Source organism: Phyllostomus hastatus, unplaced genomic scaffold (genome assembly GCF_019186645.2).
Source record: "Phyllostomus hastatus isolate PE091 unplaced genomic scaffold, TTU_PhHast_1.1 phas_scaffold_501, whole genome shotgun sequence".
In the NCBI taxonomy this organism is placed as follows: Eukaryota; Metazoa; Chordata; class Mammalia; order Chiroptera; family Phyllostomidae; genus Phyllostomus; species Phyllostomus hastatus.
The window spans coordinates 983,126-1,003,301 of NW_025334033.1; the positions used below are offsets into that span (position 1 = coordinate 983,126).

A 20,176-nucleotide genomic window follows, 5' to 3' on the forward strand; every position below is an offset into this window, starting at 1 on the left:
CTTTATACTGTTCTATTATGTCATTTCATAGTAATTTTTACTTATCAAGAAATAGTTATCTTCAAACATTATACTTTACAAAAAGGAAAAGTTTTTTATCAAGTAAATTTTCATCAAATCTACAACCATGTTATTTTAAATTTGGTCATGTACAGTCACTATTTTACTCTAATGCATTTGCAAATGTATCTTTGAATAAGTTCATGAAAAGGACTCTGACTTACTCTAAATTACAAGTATCTAAGTAGGTCATATCTTTGAAGCAAATAAAGATTTCTAGAACCTTTAGAATAACTGAATTCATGAAAGTACTGGCAAATAACCAAGACACCAATATTGGTTATAGGCTCTAAATGAACTAGAAATAATTGTTATTCTTTTGACTTGGTTCAAACTATTGCTAATTTTAAATCTTTTTGTTTTCTAGATATATGGAAACTTTTCCCCTAGAACAATTTGTAAAGTATACCCTCATAAGCAATATTGAAACATTTATATTTTTCTCCCTACCTAATCCCTCCAGAATTTGGCAACTCTTAATAGGTAAATAGTATTTTCCTGGCATTTTTTTTTGTTTGCACAAACCCAATAAGAATTTGTTCTTTTTATAATAGCACCAGTTGGCAAAAGTGGCTTTATTAACCAAGTCTTTGTTGGGAATGTCATGATTGAGTCATGCCTGGCTCTGGATGTCGCCAGAAAGCCTTAAGGAATTAAGATTGATTTTTGAACCCCTTAAAAAGCCCTTGGAGAAATGGTCTGATACCTTGCATTGTCACATGGTTCATGGCAGTCTTTCTAGGTAAGGAACAAAGATTGCTTCCCTGAGAGATGGCAATAAGGGAAACTCAAGACGTTTTGGGGGCCTCAAGAACTTGAGGAATCAAAATGAACTAATAGGTATTTCAGGCAAAGCCAGATGGTAACTGTGTGGCTGGGCTTCTTTACCCTGAAAGATTGACCAAAGCTCAATCTGAAGGTTCCTTGTAAAATCTCAGCAAAGCAAATTTGAAAGAGCCTGCCTGATGAATTACTATTCTTGCATTCATGCAAATAATGAGGCCAAATTGAAATTGGACTTATACACAGTCTCTGATAAAATGAGGGTAATTTTAGGGAGAGAAATTGTGTTTCAGCAGAAATCTCAATGTTCAGTTGTCACCCACAAACTGATTGAATCCTAGTTTTCCTTGTTTTCTTCTAAGCTAATGTTTCATTTATTTCTTTCATTCTCTGACTTGAAATTATTGAGAACTACTGAAGCAGTGTCAGCCATACAGAATTTACCTACTACTCTGCCTCTCCTTTTTGGGGATATTAAGTTCAATAACTGGCCTTGGTTTTTCTGATTAATTTCTTTCTAGGACCTGTAGCAGTCTTTCTCTTTTTTTCTTATTTTTAGGCCATGTCTCCTGAAATATCTCATATCCTTCATTCAATGGAGTGTTGAGGCTCTGAAAGATCCTCTCCACAAGTGGCCTCCAGGCACAGCTCTTGTTCTTTGGACTGTCCCAGGAGTTCCACCCTCTTCTCCTTAATGACCTATACCCAGACCCACAGGCAGGGACAGCTCTACATCCCTAGCCCACCTGAAGTAGTTATGGAAGAAGAGAACTTCGTCCCTGCTTCCCAAAACAAGAACTAGGCCAGGTCATTAAGAATAAATCCATTTTAAAACCAGAGGGGGGAATGAAAGGATAAAGCCAGCCCCCCATTCATTATTGTGGCACCATTTGCCTAGCAGGCCTATGACCTTGGTGAACATGACTGTCATTTCACTCTTCTGAGCTTGTCCCCAGGACTAGAAATTGCTGGTAGCAAAAACAGAACTAACAGCTCCTTACAGGCACAGGTGGAAGATAAAATTGGAACAAACTGAAGCTTCAAGTTACAATGGCCAAACAGCCCAGGGGCCACACAACAGCAACCCCCTACCCCTTTTTAATCCAATTATAATCCGATAAAAGCTCAAAGTTCCCACCCTTCAGTGCTGGTATATCTCTCCACATCATGTCCCTCTACTTTCTTGGAGAGTGAATGAAAACTTTATTCTCTATACTTTCTTCTCTTTGTGAATTCTTTCATAGCCCACACCACCAACCACCCTAACAAGTCTCTAGCCACCTTTCCCTCCAACCTGGTATGACAGACTCTTTGACCATGGGACCAACATCTTCTTACCTGGCATTGCACAAGCAATCAGTGTTGGCTACGTGAATTTCTCAAGTATTTAGAGAAAGATTGGGGGGGAGGGTGCAAAAAGAGAGGAAAAAGGGAACTGAGGAAAGAGAGGGAAAAAAGGAGCAAAGCAAAGAGGTACTAAAAGATGGAGGAAAGAGAAAAAGGCAGAGAAGCTTCAAGAAAAAAGAGGGCTGTCTTTCCCCAGCACAAGTTCTGTCTTCATCTGCAAGACCATAGATCTTTACCAGGAGATCCCTAAATCCCTAAATCTAGGCCTTATATTCAGACTCAGGAAAGGAACTCATTCCCTTGACTTGTGGTGGTGAACACACAATACAGTGTATAGATGATGTGTTGTGAAATTGTGCACCTGAAACCTGTATAATTTTGTTAACCAGTGTCACCTTAATAAATCCAATTTAAAAAAACAAAAGAAACCCATTCCATATGGTTCTCCAGATGCAGTAAGATTTAATTACTTTAATTTGCATCTACGGCAGAGAAGTGTTATGTGGAAAGTCCAGGAGGTTTATTGTCCTAAAGGCTCAGGTTGGGTAGCAGGAAAGGACATGGGTGAAGGATGCACTAAATTCTTATAGTCCACAGACAAAGACAAACAGACCAGGGAACAGACTAATGACCAGGGCCCTGGGAGAGCCTAGAGCAGTTCTTCACTAATCTCTTTCCAGGGCAGGAGATAGGATCTGAGAGAGGAAGAACCTAGAGAATCTAGATCATTCACCTATTCTGCCACTTCTAATCACAGGAACAAAATGCAAGCTGGGGGGATCCCCTGGGCAAAGGAGAATTGTATTTTCATGGGGGAATGATAAAGAATAAATCAGCCTCTGTTCCCAGAAACTGTTTTGTAGAAAACCTAGGAGGAAGAAAACAGTATAAGAAAGAGGAAGAGGAGAAGGTGAAGAAAAAGAAGAGGAAAGTTGCTTCATTTTCCAGAAGATACCTGGAGCTTCATGTCATTACAGGATATAATAATGAATTTTTCAAAAATGAAAGTTAGGTAATTGCAGTGAGGAGTGACTTGGCCTGGTTGGGATAACTTGCAAAGTGTCAAATCAAAAGGACGGGAGCTTTTGTGACACTTGCCTCCCTGGAGCTCACAGGCAACAACAGGACCATTACAGACAGCTCTGACTGTGTCTAGCTCCTCATGGACGAACGTGTACTGGGTTATGCATGTGTGGTTGTGCTCCTTCATCTTGTGTGCCATCAAGGCATTGCATTCCCGGGCCATCAGGTCAAGCCTGGGATAGTCTTTGTTGCTCTGAAAGAGACCCTCAGCTCTGAGCATCTTGTTTCCTCCAACTTCATCTTCATTGAGGATGGAGTCTTCTGGCCAGCCAGGTTGTACCACCCCTTTGTTGCTAAGCAGCAGGGTTTCTGTTGTTCGGATGCCTTCTGCCTCCTCAGTAGCCTTGGCTTTGTCCTGTGAGTCACTGGACCAAAATTCACTCAGTGATTCCTCACTGTCTTCCAGGACTGCTGCAGCCATCCGAAGCCCCAACCCCAGGCCCATCCCCAAGCCCAGCAACAGCAGCAACAACACAAAAAAGATTTGCACCAGAGTCAGCTTCATTTTGCCTGGAGGGCAGGAAGGAAAAGGAAGGAATGATTTTGAGATGAAACTTGACTCTAGTAGAGACCCTAGACTCCTTAAACCCTGACAGCATAGCCTTTCGGGTTTCCTCTTCCTTACCCCATATTACCCCATCCCCCTCAAGGCACCTCCTATCCCTCCCCACCACATTCCCTGTTGCTGTGTAATAATGTGTGGATCTTGCAGAACGGGAAGGACGAGGGGAAGCAGTTCTGAAATTGGTTCACAAATGGGGCAACAGTGGGGGAAAGTTAACATCAACTGACTCTTAACCAGAAATTAGTTCCAATAACCCAAGAGACTGGTAGAGAACATGAACAAGCACAGTGTCACACTTCCCTTGAGAGAAATTCTTATAGGTAGCCTTATTCTCAGTGAAGGACTAGAATTACCATAGAAGACCATCCCTTTATTTTTTATCTCGAATATATTTTTGCATACTTAAGTCTTTATAACTCTCCTTGCTACCCACTCTTCCCCCAAAGAAAGTTTAAAGGGAATAGAAAAAGTACTATAGTCCATTCTTGCTCCTAAGCTGAGGCGAGGCAGAGAGGTAAGAGGTGAAAGAGGAGACGCTCAACTCCGCATCTTAGGACCCTTGTCATACATACCAGATCCCTTCTACTACTAAAGCCCTCTTAGCACTTGGTATTTTGTACTCAGTTTTGTGCTCTTAGGGAAGAATGGAATAAGAATGAAACCAAAGAAAACCCAACAACTGATTTGCTGGGGTTCTTCTATTAATAAAGATGCTAATGAAAGCTGAGTGAAGGGTCTTGCATGTTTTTTCTCACTAAGCCAGTCTCAGCCCCCTATCAGAGAGACCTTCTCTACCAGGAAAAAAATCACTGTGGTCTGTTGAGTAGGTATAAATATACCAATGTTTGCTATACTGAATTTGAAAGCTGTACTATGATTACTTAAGAGAATATAATTGTTCTTAGGAAATGAACCCTGAACTATGAAGGAGCCGAGGGACATGGCATATGCAAACTATTCTCAATGGTTCAAAACATAGATTGCGTGTGTGTGTGTATATGTATGTTAAGAGAGAAAGAAATAAAACTATTAAAGAAGGGGGGGTTAAAAAGAATGTACCTGAATAAAGGGTATTCAGGAGTTCCTTATATTATTATTGTTCCTTATATTATTAAATATTTCAAAAAAATGTTTTTAACTTTTTAAAAAAGAAAGAATAGTTCATGTTCCTTGGAGCATCCAAAACCACTGTGACTTACCTACTACACACTGAAGTAGCTTCAAAGATTCCTGTTTCCTCTTCTTGAACAAGTTCTTCCCTCCCAGGGTTTCCTTCCCTCTGAGAAGTGCCCTGGAGGTTGGTCTTCAGAAAAATGATTACCACCTTGTGGTCCATGCGCTCTTAAACCCAGACTTATTCCTCAGCCCACTCCCTTCTCACTCCCCCCACCCAGCACTAAATAAACACACTCAGCCAAGTCTCCTTTCTGCTCCCACAAACACTTTGAAGTAAGGCTATTTGGACATTGAGACAGACCCAGGCATCCAAGACAGGAAATGTCTTAAGCCTGGGAAATTGCAATTTGATTTTGTCAATAAACTGTTCTACTCCTCAGTTACACCCACTCTTCTGAGGCTCATAGCACCCTGATCTTGCCCATGAATTTCAAACCAAGTCATTTCCTTATACTCTGCGCATGTACTTCCTTTAACCCTTTCCTATCATTACTGGAACATCAAGATGGGCCTTTATTTGGGTCATCTCTCCAAAATGGCTATTTTGTTGTTTTAGAATATTTGGAGTATAAGTCAATCACGAATTTTTACATACCTTTCCGCTGAAGCCCATCTCAGCTTCCCACTCTCCCTCTTTCTAACCCTCAGCCAGTAACCACGTTCCCATTAGTCTGAGATTTTTCAGAGCTGATGATATAGCCCTGGATAAGAGAACATTCAAAGCGGCACCATCATTATCAGTCCCTGATGCCTGGGTGAGTAAAACTGGAAAGGTACAATGTTGACTCTAGTCACTTCTTTAATTAAAAGTGACATCATGAGGTAATATTTTTAAAAGCATTCTGGAAATTATTAAAGCACTATACAAACCTTCTCTAGACATAAATGAGCCCCTTACAGGAGAATATTTTACTTTGTCATTCAAGCAGGGGTTTTCCAATGGTGGTCTGGGAGCCTCTTCTGTGACCTGCAAAGTCTATCAGGCTGATCATTTGCAGTGCTGATATTGATAATTTACAACAATAATAGTAACAACAACTATCAATATTGGGCACTTACTTCATACAAGGCATTTATGGCATTTCACTCTCATGATTTGCTTCTGCTGTTCCTCTTTGGTGCCCGTTTTGCCCACCCATTCTGGTAAGGCCTATCTGCAACATGAAAAGGGAATAAAGAATCCTCTGCCGAGCCCAGTAGCTGCCTAGAATCAGCAGGGATAACATATTCAATACATGCATCACCTGCCTCTTTATAATTATGGTAGTTTTGTTCCTATTATGGGTTGTTTGAAAGTACCCCTTTATTAAATATGAAGAAAGGACCTCTGTGTGTGTTCTAAGTATAACCTTTAGACTGAGTAGGTTTTTATTTTTGTTTTTTCCTCTTATGGCCAGATTTTCCTCATCTTCCAAATTTGAGTAATACTTCATAGGGATGTTGTTAATATTATATAAGATACTGCATGCAAAAGGATAAATGTATTAGCTATTGTTGTTATTGTTATTGCTATTATATAGCAATTACTGACACATGCCCATTACTTTATCAATGCCATTTTCCTTTTAAAAAATAGCACATACTAAGATAGCAGCTACCAACACTCTCATTTCTTCTAGAATAAGTCAAATAATATCCTAGAATCTCAGCATAGAAATTAAGGCTCATATAGACTGATGTTTCATTTTACAAATAAAAGAAGTGACTCAAAGGGGTTAATATCTCAGATGCTATATATAAGTAATAGCATTTCTAATAGCAGAACTCCTGACTTCTAGTTAAGCAAACTGTATGATGATAGGTAGATAGACAGATATTAGTTATATAGATACAGAGATAGATATAGAACAGATACTCTGATTAGAAAATTGACAATGAATCCATTTAAGACTTAGATTCTAAGCATAAGCACTATTTCCCATTATAAATTAATCTAAAATGGACTTGCACTTATAGGCAAAGTGGAATAACAGCAACTGGAATTTCTCTGAAACCCCTATAAAAATGAACAAATTATATGAAACAACAGATTTCAAAACTTTGGAAAACAGACAATGATGGACAGCAATCACCAAAAGATGGGAAACAAACAAACTCCATGGAGTTTCTAGACCATGTGGCAAGAGAAGGAGAACCCAGGCAGAGTCAATCTGTCTCCCTAAATTGAGAAGACAGGTTAGGAGTTCAAGGACACCAACACAAGCAGAGTTCACAGGGCAGAACACAAGAGGGGACAAGACTTCAGAGGAAGAACCCCAGAGATGTCACTGAACATTTATCAGAATGACTCATATAAAAAATAATAAAAATAGTGATAATATCAAACACTGGCAAGGATACAGAGAAACTGAATCTCTCATACATTACTGTTGGGAATGTAAGATAGTATAGTCATCCTATAAATAGTATGGATATGTTCAGCTTTTATTAAGAATCATAACAGACTTCTGGCCTAGATGGTAGCATAGGTAAACATAGTTCACTTCCTTGCATAATCACATCAAAATTACAACTAAATTATAGAACAACCCTCACTCAGAACTGTCAGAAATTGAGTTTAAGGGAAGTCTGACAACTACAGAAGTAAAGAATCCACATCCATCCAGACTGTCAGGAGGGGCAAAGATGCAGAATGGGTGGGTCCCACATCCATGTGTGGTGGATAAAAATTCAGGAGGGATATCTTGGGAGCAAGGAGTCCCAGCCCCAACCCCAGCCCCAGGGTTCCAGTGCCAGGAAGATAAGTCCCTATAACTTCTGGCTGCAAAAACCAGTAGGGATGGAGTTGGTGGAAGAAACTTCTGGAGTCCCAAGCAGTTTCTGTTAAAGAACCCACACACGAAATTACTTAGAATCACTCCCTCTGAGCTCTAGCACCTGGGTAGCAGCTTGAAAGGCACCAGTGAAGTGTTCCTCCAGCATCAAGGTGAGAGCTGGGGGACAGCTTTCTCCCAGACAGAAAGGTGGCTAGGACCACAGAGACAGCAGGCAGGTGCCATACCTGAGACTCCATCAAGCTGGCTAACACTGTCTGCCCCACCCTGGAGATCTGTCCCATGCAACATACAGCTGTTAACAGTGGCTTTTCTTTATGAATGGCTGGTCTTGGCTCATGCTTCACAACTTGATAAATCCTTTCAAACAAGCAACAGCTGGCCTCACTGAGCCCCCAACCCCCATACCTCTTGCTAAGTGGCCCCAGGCACAGCACGAGCAGCAACCAGCCTAGATTTACATATTAGCTTTACCCGGGAATCTCTAAACCCAGCACAAGTAGCAGACTTCTCAGATTGCTTTATAGCTCAGGCACAGCGGCCCTGGGCAAAATGCAGGTTGGGGCTGACCTTGGCCTGCACCACCCAGGAAATCACAGGGCCTGTGCAGCCAGTGAACAGGTACAGACCATGTCCAGTCATCACCACCCTGCCCTTGGATGGATGTACCTCCACTGAGGGAAGAGATTGGTGGTTAGTGGTCACAAGTCCTTGCTGTTGACTGGCCTGAGTAAATCCCTCCCACTGACCTGTCAACAGCAACCAAGGCTCAACTACAAGAGTGTACTAAGCCTGTGCACTAAGCCTGTGTACTAAGAGTGTACTAAGAGTGTACACAGGAAGGGCACACCTTGAGTACCCATCTCAGGTGATAGGGAGACTGTGCCATTGGGCCCTATGGGACACCTACTAAGTTAGGCCACGATACTAAGATAGGGAGTCATAGTAACTCTATCTAATACATAGAAACAAACACAGGGAGGCTGCCAAAATGAAAAGGCAAAGAAACGTGGCCCAAATGAAACAACAGATCAAAACTCCAGAGACGGACTAAATGGTAATGGAAAAAAATACAATAAAGATTAAATTAAAAAAATTTTAAATACTCCAGAAAAAGAACTAAACAAAATGGAGATAAGCATCTATCAGATGCAGAATTCAAAACACTGGTTATAAGGATGCTCAAGGAACTTAGTGATGATCTCAACAGCATAAAAATGCCCAATCTGAAACAAAGGATACACTAATTGAATAAAGAACAATTTGCAGGGAAACAACAGTGGAGTGGATGAAGCCAAGAATCATGTCAATAATTTGGAACATAAGGAAGCCAAAAACAACCAATCAGAGCAACAAGGAGAAAAAGGAATTTAAAAAATGAGGATAATATAAGAAGCCTCTGGGAGAACTTCAAGAGGTCCAACATCCACATCATAGCAGTACCAGAAGGAGAAAAGAAAGAGCAAGAAATTGGAAATCGATTTGAAAAAAATAATGACAGAAAACTCCCTTAATTTGGTGAAGGAAATAGACATACAAGTCCAGGATGCACAGAGAGTCCCAAACAACATTGATGCAAGATGCAATAAAGCCCATTCTAAGACACATCATAAGTAAAATGCCAATGTTTAAAGATACAGAGAGAATCTTAAAAACAGCAAGAGAAAAGCAGTTAGTTATCTACAGGTCAGCTGATAAGACTGTCAGCTGATTTCTCAAAAAAAAAAAACAACTTTGCAGGCTAGAAGGGATTGGCAAAAAAATATTCAAAGTCATGAAAAGCAGGAACTCCAACCAAGACTGCTCTACTCAGCAAAGCTATCACTCAGAATTGGAGGGTGAATAAAGTTCTTCCCAGGCAAGAAAAAACTAAAAGAGTTAATCATCGCAAAACTGTTATTATATGAAATGTCAAAGGGACTTATTTAAGATTAAGAAGATCAAAATTCTGAACAATAAAATGAAAACAAATGCATATCTTTCAACAGTTGAATTAATAAACAAACTAAGCACGCAAGAAGAACAGATACAGAATCATGAATACAGAGAGCAGTTTGATGGTTGCCAGATGGGAGGGGTTGTAGGGGAATGGATAAAGAGGTAAGGGGATTAAGAAGTACAAATAAGTACTTGCAGAATAGCCATGAGGGTATAAAGTACAGTATAGGAAATGGAGTAACCAAAGAAGTTATATGCATGGCCCATGGACATGAACAATGGTGGGGCATTTGCCTAAGAGAGTAGGGGCTGCTGGGTGGAGGGGGAACAAAGGGAGAAAAATTGGGACAACTATAATAGCATAATCAATAAAATATAATTTTTTTAAAAAGAGTCATAACAATTCTTTATTTGTAAAATGAACTCACACAAACCTGGTGCAGTCCACGGAACTCATCCCTTCCTATCTCTGCCAGATCTTTCACTGTTAATAATCTTTATACACCCTCTCTAATTGCTGCAGTTCCCTTGGTTCGGGGTCTTACTTGTTCAGGCCCTGCATAGCCCTGGGTCCATCTGTTAGGTGACCCTCTTGGGAGTTATCACACTATGTCTTGTTCTTTCTAACTCAGTGATTTTGGTAGTTTCTATAAAGTTGGAGGAGTTTTATTAATAACATATGATCAATAAAACAGACCACAACCATCCCACTCTTCAGGAACTTTCAGAACCCACAAAGCCTGCGGAAGGAGACACCCCAAATCACTTTTTACCTATGAATCTCTTTGCCAAGTTCTCTGCCTCCTCACAGCCTACCCTTCTAATAGGAAAGATGGATGGCATGCCCCATAAAAGTTATGATCCTCCATTTTTATGACTCAGTGTAACATTCACTGACTTCTTTGAAAACATCTTTAGAGATGTTTTGTCTAAAAATATTTTTGAAATGGCTTTGTTAGCTGGTTTTGCATGCCAAAGAAACAACTAAATTTCCCCATAAGTTGTATTATTCTTCTTATGAATCTTCATTACCTTTCACATTTGAAACTTACCAGATATAAGTTAACCCAGGGCATTTTAAGACTGTCACCTACACACAGTTTTTGTTTCACTCTAACATTTGCCTGAAGGCTCCACTGTCACAGGTGTGCACAGGTGTGCACAGGTAACCAGGTTCTTAGTGATCGAGGACAAAGAATTGAACCGAACACACAAAGTTTATAGCATAAAGAAAGAGGGAAGATTTATTAAGTGATAGTACATGCCACAGGACACGGGAGTGAGCCAACTCTGAGCAGAGAAGGAAAAAAGGGCACGTGGGCTGGGGGATTCTATTCTTATAGGGCAGAAGCCCCCTTGCTAGTCTTTGGCGGGCTTTTCCTGCACAGGTACAGGAGTTGGATTTCAAAGCTACTGTGCATGTGTGGTTTCCCATGACTTTCTTGATTGGCTACTGGAGAAGGGAGTCCCACAATGTTATTTCATTATAATGATATTATAATGACTCAGGGGTAGCGCACAGGCGCATTCTATGATTCAGAGTTATCCCAGAAAACAGGAACAACCCGTCTTAGGGGGTCTTTGTCATGTATAGATGTTTTCTACCTCAGCCCTGCGGGGCCTCTGGAGCTTCCTTCCTGACTATCTCCTGCCTCACCACTATAACAGGCCAGAATTTGTGTGTCTTCAATAAAGGGCAGTCTCACAGCCTCAATTAAAAGGACTGTAGCAGATACTGCAAACTATTAATGCTTTGAAGCATAGACTCTTAAGGACAGACTTTGAGTTAACATCACTTAGACAACTTTCATACCAAACCAATGGACTCCAGAACTCCTTTTCATCAAAAAGCAGATGGTTTCATGAAATTGCTAACTCAAGAGCCAGCAGAACAAGAATTGGTTCTGTAGGAGTAACTGAACTGAAATGGAAAATTTGTGGTTATTTGTTTGGAGTATTGTTTTAATTTTCTCTTTTAATATTAATGTTTTAACACTCTATTCTGAATATACAAAAAAGATGTTTTTTCATCTTAAACTCTCTGTAATTCATAACAAATTACTAGATTCTGGGTTTTTTAAAACTGGAATAAACATTTGAAATGATATCTGATTCTCACTGACCTACACCACCCAGCCAAGATTTCAGAAACTCTTACCAAGACTCACTTGTCCTCATTTTTACCATATAATGGAAAAATCAGTTATGTAACCAAAGTCTTGCCCAGAATGTCACTTTTGCGAATGATGCTCATCCAACCCTTAAAATGAACCAGTTCCTACAAAGTCCTCTCAGAAAAACTTGCCTAGGACTTAGCTCATAGCATCTCAGCTTTGCAGGAGGTGAAGAAGACCACTTCCTGGCAGGTCAGAAACTTTAAGAAATTGTGGGGATTTTTAGAAGAAAGGTATTTACCGAAATTTATAGGCATTATGGGTGAAATCGGGTGAAAAGGGTTTGTTTGGCTTGGTTTCTTTATATTCAAGATAGCAAATAATAGGGGATTTTTTTTTAAAAGGCCAATCTGAGATTTCTTAAGAAAACTTCCAGAAAAGTTAATTCTGTGGACTTGTCAATAATAAATGGCTCTAGATTCATAAAGGAGACTTCAGGAGGTCTATATGGCAAATTAACACTCTTGCTGCAACTGTATCAGGCCGCACCAACGGTGTTGCCCTTCTGCTTTTGTCCTTCCCCACTGAACTGAGAGTTCTTTTCCTCCTCCTCCTCCCCTCCCCCCTCCCCTCCCCTCCCCCTCCCCCTCCCCCCTCCCCCTCCCCCTCCCCCTCCTCCTCCTCCTCCTCCTCCTCCTCCTCTTCCTCCTCCTCCTCCTCCTCCTCAGGGATGCTGGCTGTTCGTCCTTCATTTTCCACTTGGTGCAAGGCCCGTGGTTATGGGACGTCAGGAAGGCTCATGTGGCGCTCCCTCAACGTTCTTTTTGGTGTTTTGCTGGTTTGACATGAATGAACCCAGCTGCTTCTGCTTGCTGCAGCCTGCCCCCTCTACCAGTTGGGGTGAGGAGGGGAAGAGGGTACAAATGAGGGGTGGGGAAGGGGCTCAGAAGAGCCTAGCACCTCTGGAAGTCCGGTGGCTGCTGGCAGTCTCTTAGGATGGAGGCCAGATGTTGACTTCGCCCGGCTGGGCGCCAGGTGGCTTCCTTGTGGCTTCCCGAGCCAGGACACGGGTGATCACGCTGCTGGAGGCCTTTCGACAGCACTGGGGATTCCAGCACGGTGTCCATGAACGGGCGAGTGGGCTTCCTGAAAAAGAAGCTTGCCTACCAGTGACCGAGGTCAGCCTTGGGGAGACAGGGTGCTGGGGGACAGCTTCCCCAGGGCACTCGGCAACTCCGGCAATCCCACAGGAGCTGTTACTGGAAGTGGAGCCCCAGCGGTGCCGGGAATAGTCGTGGGTAGCCACAAACGAGCGAGCCGCTGGAGGGGGTGACTGCCATCCTCTTGCGGACTGGAGGAAACCTCGGCGGGCGGCGACCCCTCACAGACCCTGGTACACGATCACTGGTGGCAGGAACAAGGGCGCTAGGCCACTCAGCACATTTGCAGAGGAGACTGCAGGCGGCCGACCTGCAGCTGAGATAGATAGGGGTCTGCAATAAGAATTTCTAATCCTAACTCTATTCCTATCATCACTGCCTAGCACAGTTTCTGGCATAAAGAATGTAGTCGACATTATTCATTAAAAGGGTAAATAACAGACTACGAAATTGTATTTGTACCTGGTCCTGACTGTGAGGCAGTGATGGGGAGCTAGGGAAGGAAGGTCAAGGGCTCAAAAAACTAAGCTTCGATTCCTCTGCTCAACTCCCAGCTTTAACTTTGGGGAGAGGTAGACTCCATTACAAATAAACTCATAACTAGCTTTAAAAATATTCTATGAAATAAATGAACACATAAATAAAAATAGTAAAATAGAGAGTAGAAATGAAACAATGTCACAGGTGAGCACAGGTAACCAGTTCTTAGTGATCGTGGACAAAGAACTGAAAGGATCACACAGAGTTTATAGCAGAAAGAAAGAGCAGATTTGTTAAGCAATAGGACACTTCACAGAACAGGGGAGTGGGCCAACTCCCCTGTGAGTCTCTGGATTGACCTCAGGGGCCAGGGGATTCTATTCTTATAGGGTGGGTATTTCTTGGATAGTTTTGGTGGGCTTTTATTGCACATGTACATGTAGTTATATTACTTTAAGGATACTGCGCATGTGGCGTCCCACGATTTTCCTTGATTGGCCACCAGGGAAGGGGGTCACACAATATTAATTTATTATATTATAATGCTATTATAATGAAGCAGAGGTCATGCAGCATCTTCTGTGCAGGTGCATTCATGATTCACCATGATCCAGTGCTTTTCCAGAAAGCTCGAACAACCGGTCTTAGAACAGGGTCTCTGTCCTGTATCCATGTCCTTTATCTTAGCCCTGGGGCACCTCTGGAGTTTCCTCCTTCCTGATTATCTCCTGCCTCAACAAGATGGGCAAAATGTTGGTTATTGTTGAAATCGGTGGGCACTTAGAAATTACTTATACTCTATGTCAGTGTATATTTGAAAATTTTGATAATGAAAAGTAAAAATATCATTGAGAAAGAAAGAAATTACAAAGAGGAAGTTTGAGGACTTTGTGAGAAAAAACTGAAGGGAAAGTGAGTTCAGGTAGTTTTTTATTTTGGGGGTGTTGCATCTAGAAGTTCAAACCACCTTCTGACCTATCTCTGCTTTACTCTTCCCACTTCCCAGTTTCGGGAGAGAACTTGCAAAACAGCAGAGGTTTCAAGGAAGAATGAGCGTAGGGAGAGAAGTGTATAAGTGGCGCTGTCTCAGCCCTGGGTGCTGGCTAACTTCAACCCACACATGGGTCCTGATGCTGAGACTTACCAGGTCTGAAACTGGGCAGCAGTCAGCTATTGCTGTCCACCAGGTGTTTATGTATCAGGAGGATTTGACTAGACATAACTGATAAAGATTTAGTCAAGGATCTTGCAAACGGAAAACACAACTAGGCAATAACCAGAGTGCTGTGAAGAAGAAAGAACAGCTAAGAGTTTACATAATGAAAAGTTCATTCTTAAGAAGAATAAGTTTTGCATTCTTTGCCTCTGTGTTATTCCAAGGTTATATAATCTTCTAGATGTCTGATGATCTAGATAATGGATGTCAGGCAGTTGGTCATATGAACATGCTCCCCTAAGTTTTTAGGAGGTAATCAGAAGGCTATCTACAGGCTACATATATTACTGGGGAGTTCAAAAACTGGAGAGCATCATTATGATAGAATGTAGGCTTTTTCAAGACTCAGCCACAGTGTAACTTACAGTTTAAAAAAAAAAAAGCAAACCTGGCAGCTATAGAATACACTATGTGCATTTATAATAGCTATTTTGTATGTTGCAGTATCAACTTTTTTTATCTTCACACAAGAAAATGCTTATTGATTTTAGAAAGAGAGGAAGGGAGGAAGAGAGAGAGGGAGAGAAACATCAGTGTGAGAGAGAAACATCTATTGGTTGCCTCTTGCATGTGACCTGACCGGACCAAACCAGCAACCTAGGAATCCTGTCCCATGCCCTGACAGGAATTGAACCTGGGACTTGTTGGTTTCACAGGACAATGCTATAACCAACTGAGACATACCATCCAGGGTTGTGCCAACATTTTTAAATTAAATGCTTTACATTCACATGTGGGGAGTCTTGTGATTTGGCGTCCCTTTGGGGCCCCCCAGCTAGACTGCACTTATTTTCATAGTAGTAAAATTCTTCGTGATTGATACCTTGCATAGGTCCTCATTCTACCACATGTTAACTAACCCTCTAGCTAATAATGCAAGCACCTACAGGGGGATTTTACTTATAAGGGCTCTAGAATATAATACAAGTTTCCATACCAGCATCCATCATCTGTTATAATATTCTTCACTAGTTAGTGCAGCTTTTCTTTGTGTTATGGTTGGTCTCATAACTAGGTTGAGTGTTTCCTCTACCAAGAAGAAACAATACCTGACTTCTTTTCCTTGTGGAATTTGTATTATAATAACCCTTAGAGTAAACGCTGTGGTGAGGGGGCACATAGCTCCAGCTTATTGAACTTTCCAGTTAAGATGCCATTCAGTTGGGTTGCATGTGGTATATGGTCCTGGGAAAATTGCTTTATAGAGATAATCTTCCAAGTGGTTTTTAAATTTATCCTTCTATTGAGGTTTTTTATTTTTTAGGTCAATTATGTATGTTGACTAACTTTACAAATAAACATGTTTATCCAAAAAAATAAATAAATTACTCCTGAAAGTATGTAATTGACACACTTAATTGAGCTTGTAGTCATATTAACTTAGTGTGATTTCATATAAAGCAATGCATTGCCTCCAGGAAATAGAAAAAATAAACTCTAGCATTTATAAAGTGCTGACTATGTGCCAGGGAGTTGTGTTAAGCACTTTATTTACATTATTTCATCTCACACTCTGAGGTAACTGATACTATGTCCCCATTTTATAAGTGTGGAAACAAAGCATTAGGAAATTTCAGTAAAATACCCAAGGTCATATAACAGTAAATGACAGAGGCGGCATTTGAACCCAGATCTGTCTAACTAAAATTATGTTCTTGAAAGATGCAATGTAAACAGGAAAAACTATGGAGATACGGAGATGCACTGTCAGGGGAGCTCCAATGGGAGATTCTCAGCAGTCCCTGAGGTGGGATAGTTGTAGACCCGAGGAGTGAGAAGAAAGGACACTAGCAAAGAAATGCCTGTATGTGTGTATGTCTGCTGGGGCGGAAGACTACTGTGTGTGAAGTGGATGTCATAACAGTCGCACAACTTGTTTAGAATGGCCACAAAATACTGAAACAGTGAACTTCACAGAGAAAGGACAAAACTTTCAAATAGTTGTAATTACATGACCTTTCCATTTGAGATGGTCCTCAAGAACTTTTAGTGAAACCACACAATTCAATTGTCAGAAGCCTCTAATGTCAAAAAAAGATACACAAGCTAAACTGGTGGCTTTTAGTTTTTAATCACCAAGGATACTTATTATCAGGTCTTTAGAAGCTACATTTGCTAAGTTACAGTTACTTCTCTTGCTTAGATTAAGATAAGGTAACAAAGGCACCAGGAAGGTCTTCAGGAGGCTGCAGCAGCACTGTTACCCAAACCACACTGGGTCCTGCTCTCAACCCACTGTCCATACTTCATTTTGTCTGTCCACTCTAACTCACAGGATTGACTCACACCAGTCGATTCCAAATTAAACCATAAACTTTCAATAAAGAGCTACATTGTGCAATCAGAAATGCAATCAGAAATCAGAACATGCTGCACACATTCTCTCCTTGACCTTAGTGGGAGACCAAACCCTGAAGATGTGTTTGCTGTGTTTCTTTGGTGAGCAGGGCTGGTAATATTCATTCAGGCCAGGATGAGAGTGGGGAAATATTTCTGACTCAGAATTAAGGATTGAGCCAACATCTTACCTCTGAACAGTGATGGTTATGAAGAAGCAATAACAAAAACTAGAATGTTCCTTTTTAATCTCTAAGCTTTCCAGTCTCTTTCTTAAAATATATTAGCATGCTGGTTGGTTTGTATTTTTTTGTTCTCCACCTTGTTTGAAGGGAGCTAGCAAAATCATCTATGATAAATGATAACACAAATCAAATGAAGGTAAAAGAAAAGAGTCAGGATACAATTTGATTGATTGTATTTTAGTTGTGAGAATGTTAAAATCACTATATTTCCCTATGACTGCATTTTGGTCCCCAAAACTAGAATCTGTGAGTGCCCCCACACTTTCTGGTGATAGATTACAAGTTTGGGTGGCTTGATTTTACAAATAATGCCTACTATTTACCAAATGCTGGTCTGACCTGTTTTAATTCTCGATATCAAATTTCAAGTTTTGAGGAAAATTTACTATTATACTTTTGAATCATCATCATCGAATTTTCCCATTTGTATTAATTTTAAAAAACTTATAAGAATGAGATGACCAGTGTCACCACAAATAAACTTAATTCAAATAAACTTAGTTTTAGCATGTTGTAGTCTTTTCAGAGTTAATTTGTGGTTTTCATTAAGATTTCTGAAATGTTAAAATTAGTCCACAAACCTCCATGTTCACATTCTTACATCTGGGAACAGTCTTGAAAGAATAGCCAACAACTACCTCAAACAAAAATAAGTGAATAAAGCTTATATCAAGAAAGTAGACATGGGTGCCCCTCAATTTGCAAATCAGATATTTTCCTGCACAGAAATCATCCCATGGGAGAGCAATAAAGTGAAAATTTCAAGGTAAAGAGGCTGCTTTCTCTTCATGAAACTACACCTGGTGCTCTGGCCAGGTAATGATAATAGTCAGGGCATCTAGCTATCCCAGGAGCAGAGAATTTTCCATGAGAAGCCCATATACCCTGGAAGAGTCACGAGATGGACAAGCCAGTTCTAGGGGCATGATGCTCCTAAAAGCAGGTTTCAGAGCCGAGAAAGGGAACCACTTACCAAGGAGAAACTCTGCCTTTTCTATACTTTGTTGAGATCAGAGACCAAGTTCATTTGGGTCAGCAGACTCTGGTGCAAAAGTTAGCATTTGGTGAAACACGAATAAGATTTAGTAGTGCACAGTAAGTTACGGTGAAGGAATGAGGAAAGGAAGGAAAGAGAGCAAGGAGGAAGGGAAGGATCCCCAAACAAAGCTCTAGCTAGGCCCTGGCTGGTGTAGCTCAGTGGTTTGAGCGCAGGCTGCAAACCAAGGGGTAGCTGGTTCAATTCCCAGTCAGGGCACATGCCTGGTGGGGTACATGAGAAGCAACCACGCAGTGATGTTTCTCTCCCTCTTTTTCTCCCTCCTGAAGGAAAGGATCATCCTGTACTGTGAGATGCCGACCAGCCAGATAGGTGCCACCTTCAAAGATAAGCAAGAGAAATAAGAAAATGGAAAGTGCTTAGAACCTGTAGTAAGGCATCTTTATTGATAAAGATGACATATGCAATGCAGATCTTACTGAACTAATATAGAGCTTCTTAAGTGACTATTTAAAAGTGAATTGGCATAATGTCTGCAACAACTTACCTTCAAGTGAATCAAAAGGGAAAAAAAGAAAGTGTGTATGTGGCAAAATGTTAATTGATGACTTAGGTGGAAGATACGTATACTAGTGTTCATCACAACCTTCTTTTAACTTTTCTCTAGGCTTGAAGATTTTCAAAGTGAAAAATTGGGACAAAGTAGAGATTAGAAATTTCCAAAAAAATACGTCAAATATCAAATTCATACTAAGTACACCAAACTGGTAACACTGAGGGGACAAAGGAGCTCTTTATTTCTTCTGTACATTGTCCAATTGTTCTATAATACTTTAGTATGTATTTTTTATAATCACAAAAGATTTTAATCTAAAGTTTTAAATATGCATATTTAAATCTATATATATTTAAAAGCCACAGCTGGGACACTTTCTTCTGCCCCTGTGGCCACTGTCACTGCACCGAACCCAGCCCCAGCAAAGCAAGTTCCCTGCAAACCGTGTTTCTCAACAAGTGCTCCCTCCCATTCACTTCACTATCCCCATAACCTCTCCCTGACACTTTCCTCATAAACTACTGCCCACACAAACATCCTCCCTTTAAACTGCCCCCTGGAACAAATTACTTCTTTAACCACTAACTGAACCTCGGTGCAGGGCTTCCACCCACAAACCACTCCTTCCGCCAACGTTTCTGGGTAACCCTTTCCCTCCCATTCTCTCTGAGACACTGCCTCTGTCCCAGTCCCTGGTGAATTCCTCCTGTTTTGCTACCAATAATTTTTCAATTGCTAAACTAAGGGTTGCCTTCTCTGCTGATAAAGCAGTGAATTGCTTCCACTTTTGTCTGGGATCCATCACAGTTCCATATTCTTCCTAACATAGCCACCCTCTCATCCCCAACACCCACCCCAGACTCCTTCTGTCCTAGCGTGGAGAGGATCCGCAGAAGCGAATTCCTGGTTATGTGATTATTGCAACATAATAGACGGTACCTCCCTTCTGGATAGCTAGAGTGTCAGGGAACTGTGCTATTGTTATTCAGTCTTTTGTAAACAAATCCTAATCCCAAGAGGCTTGATTTAGATAAAATTTTGGAGGATGTAAGATCAAAATGTTCCCTCTATAGCTTTGCCAAATATTCATCTAGTTTCTACTTCAATGCTTCAAGAATGTAATTCAACAACTTCTGTTTTGTGGAGCTCTTCCTAATACTGAGTGAAATCCATCTCCCTGTTCTAGTCCCAGCTCTTCAAAGTTGCATAGAATAAATTTGGTTCTTTTATATCAACAATTCTTTTAAAGTAATAGAAGACAGTTCCTCACTATCCTGTTCATCTCCAATATGCCATATTTTATATTGAGCCTAAATATGCAATATGTTTTGACACATTATCCACC

The 20,176-nt window shown here is 40.8% G+C and overlaps 1 protein-coding gene across 1 annotated transcript; it reads right to left on the bottom strand.

The window, feature by feature from the left end:
• Positions 1 to 3,127: 3,127 nt before the first annotated feature.
• Positions 3,128 to 3,778, bottom strand: RNASE10 (ribonuclease A family member 10 (inactive)). The gene has a single exon (XM_045821988.1). The coding sequence runs from the start codon at positions 3,776 to 3,778 to the stop codon at positions 3,128 to 3,130; it is 651 nt and encodes a 216-aa protein (XP_045677944.1).
• Between the last annotated feature and the right edge of the window lie 16,398 nt (positions 3,779 to 20,176).

Excerpts from the sequence above, each read along its gene's own strand:
- RNASE10 (XM_045821988.1), bottom strand. The coding sequence starts at position 3,778 with ATGAAGCTGACTCTGGTGCAAATCTTTTTTGTGTTGTTGCTGCTGTTG.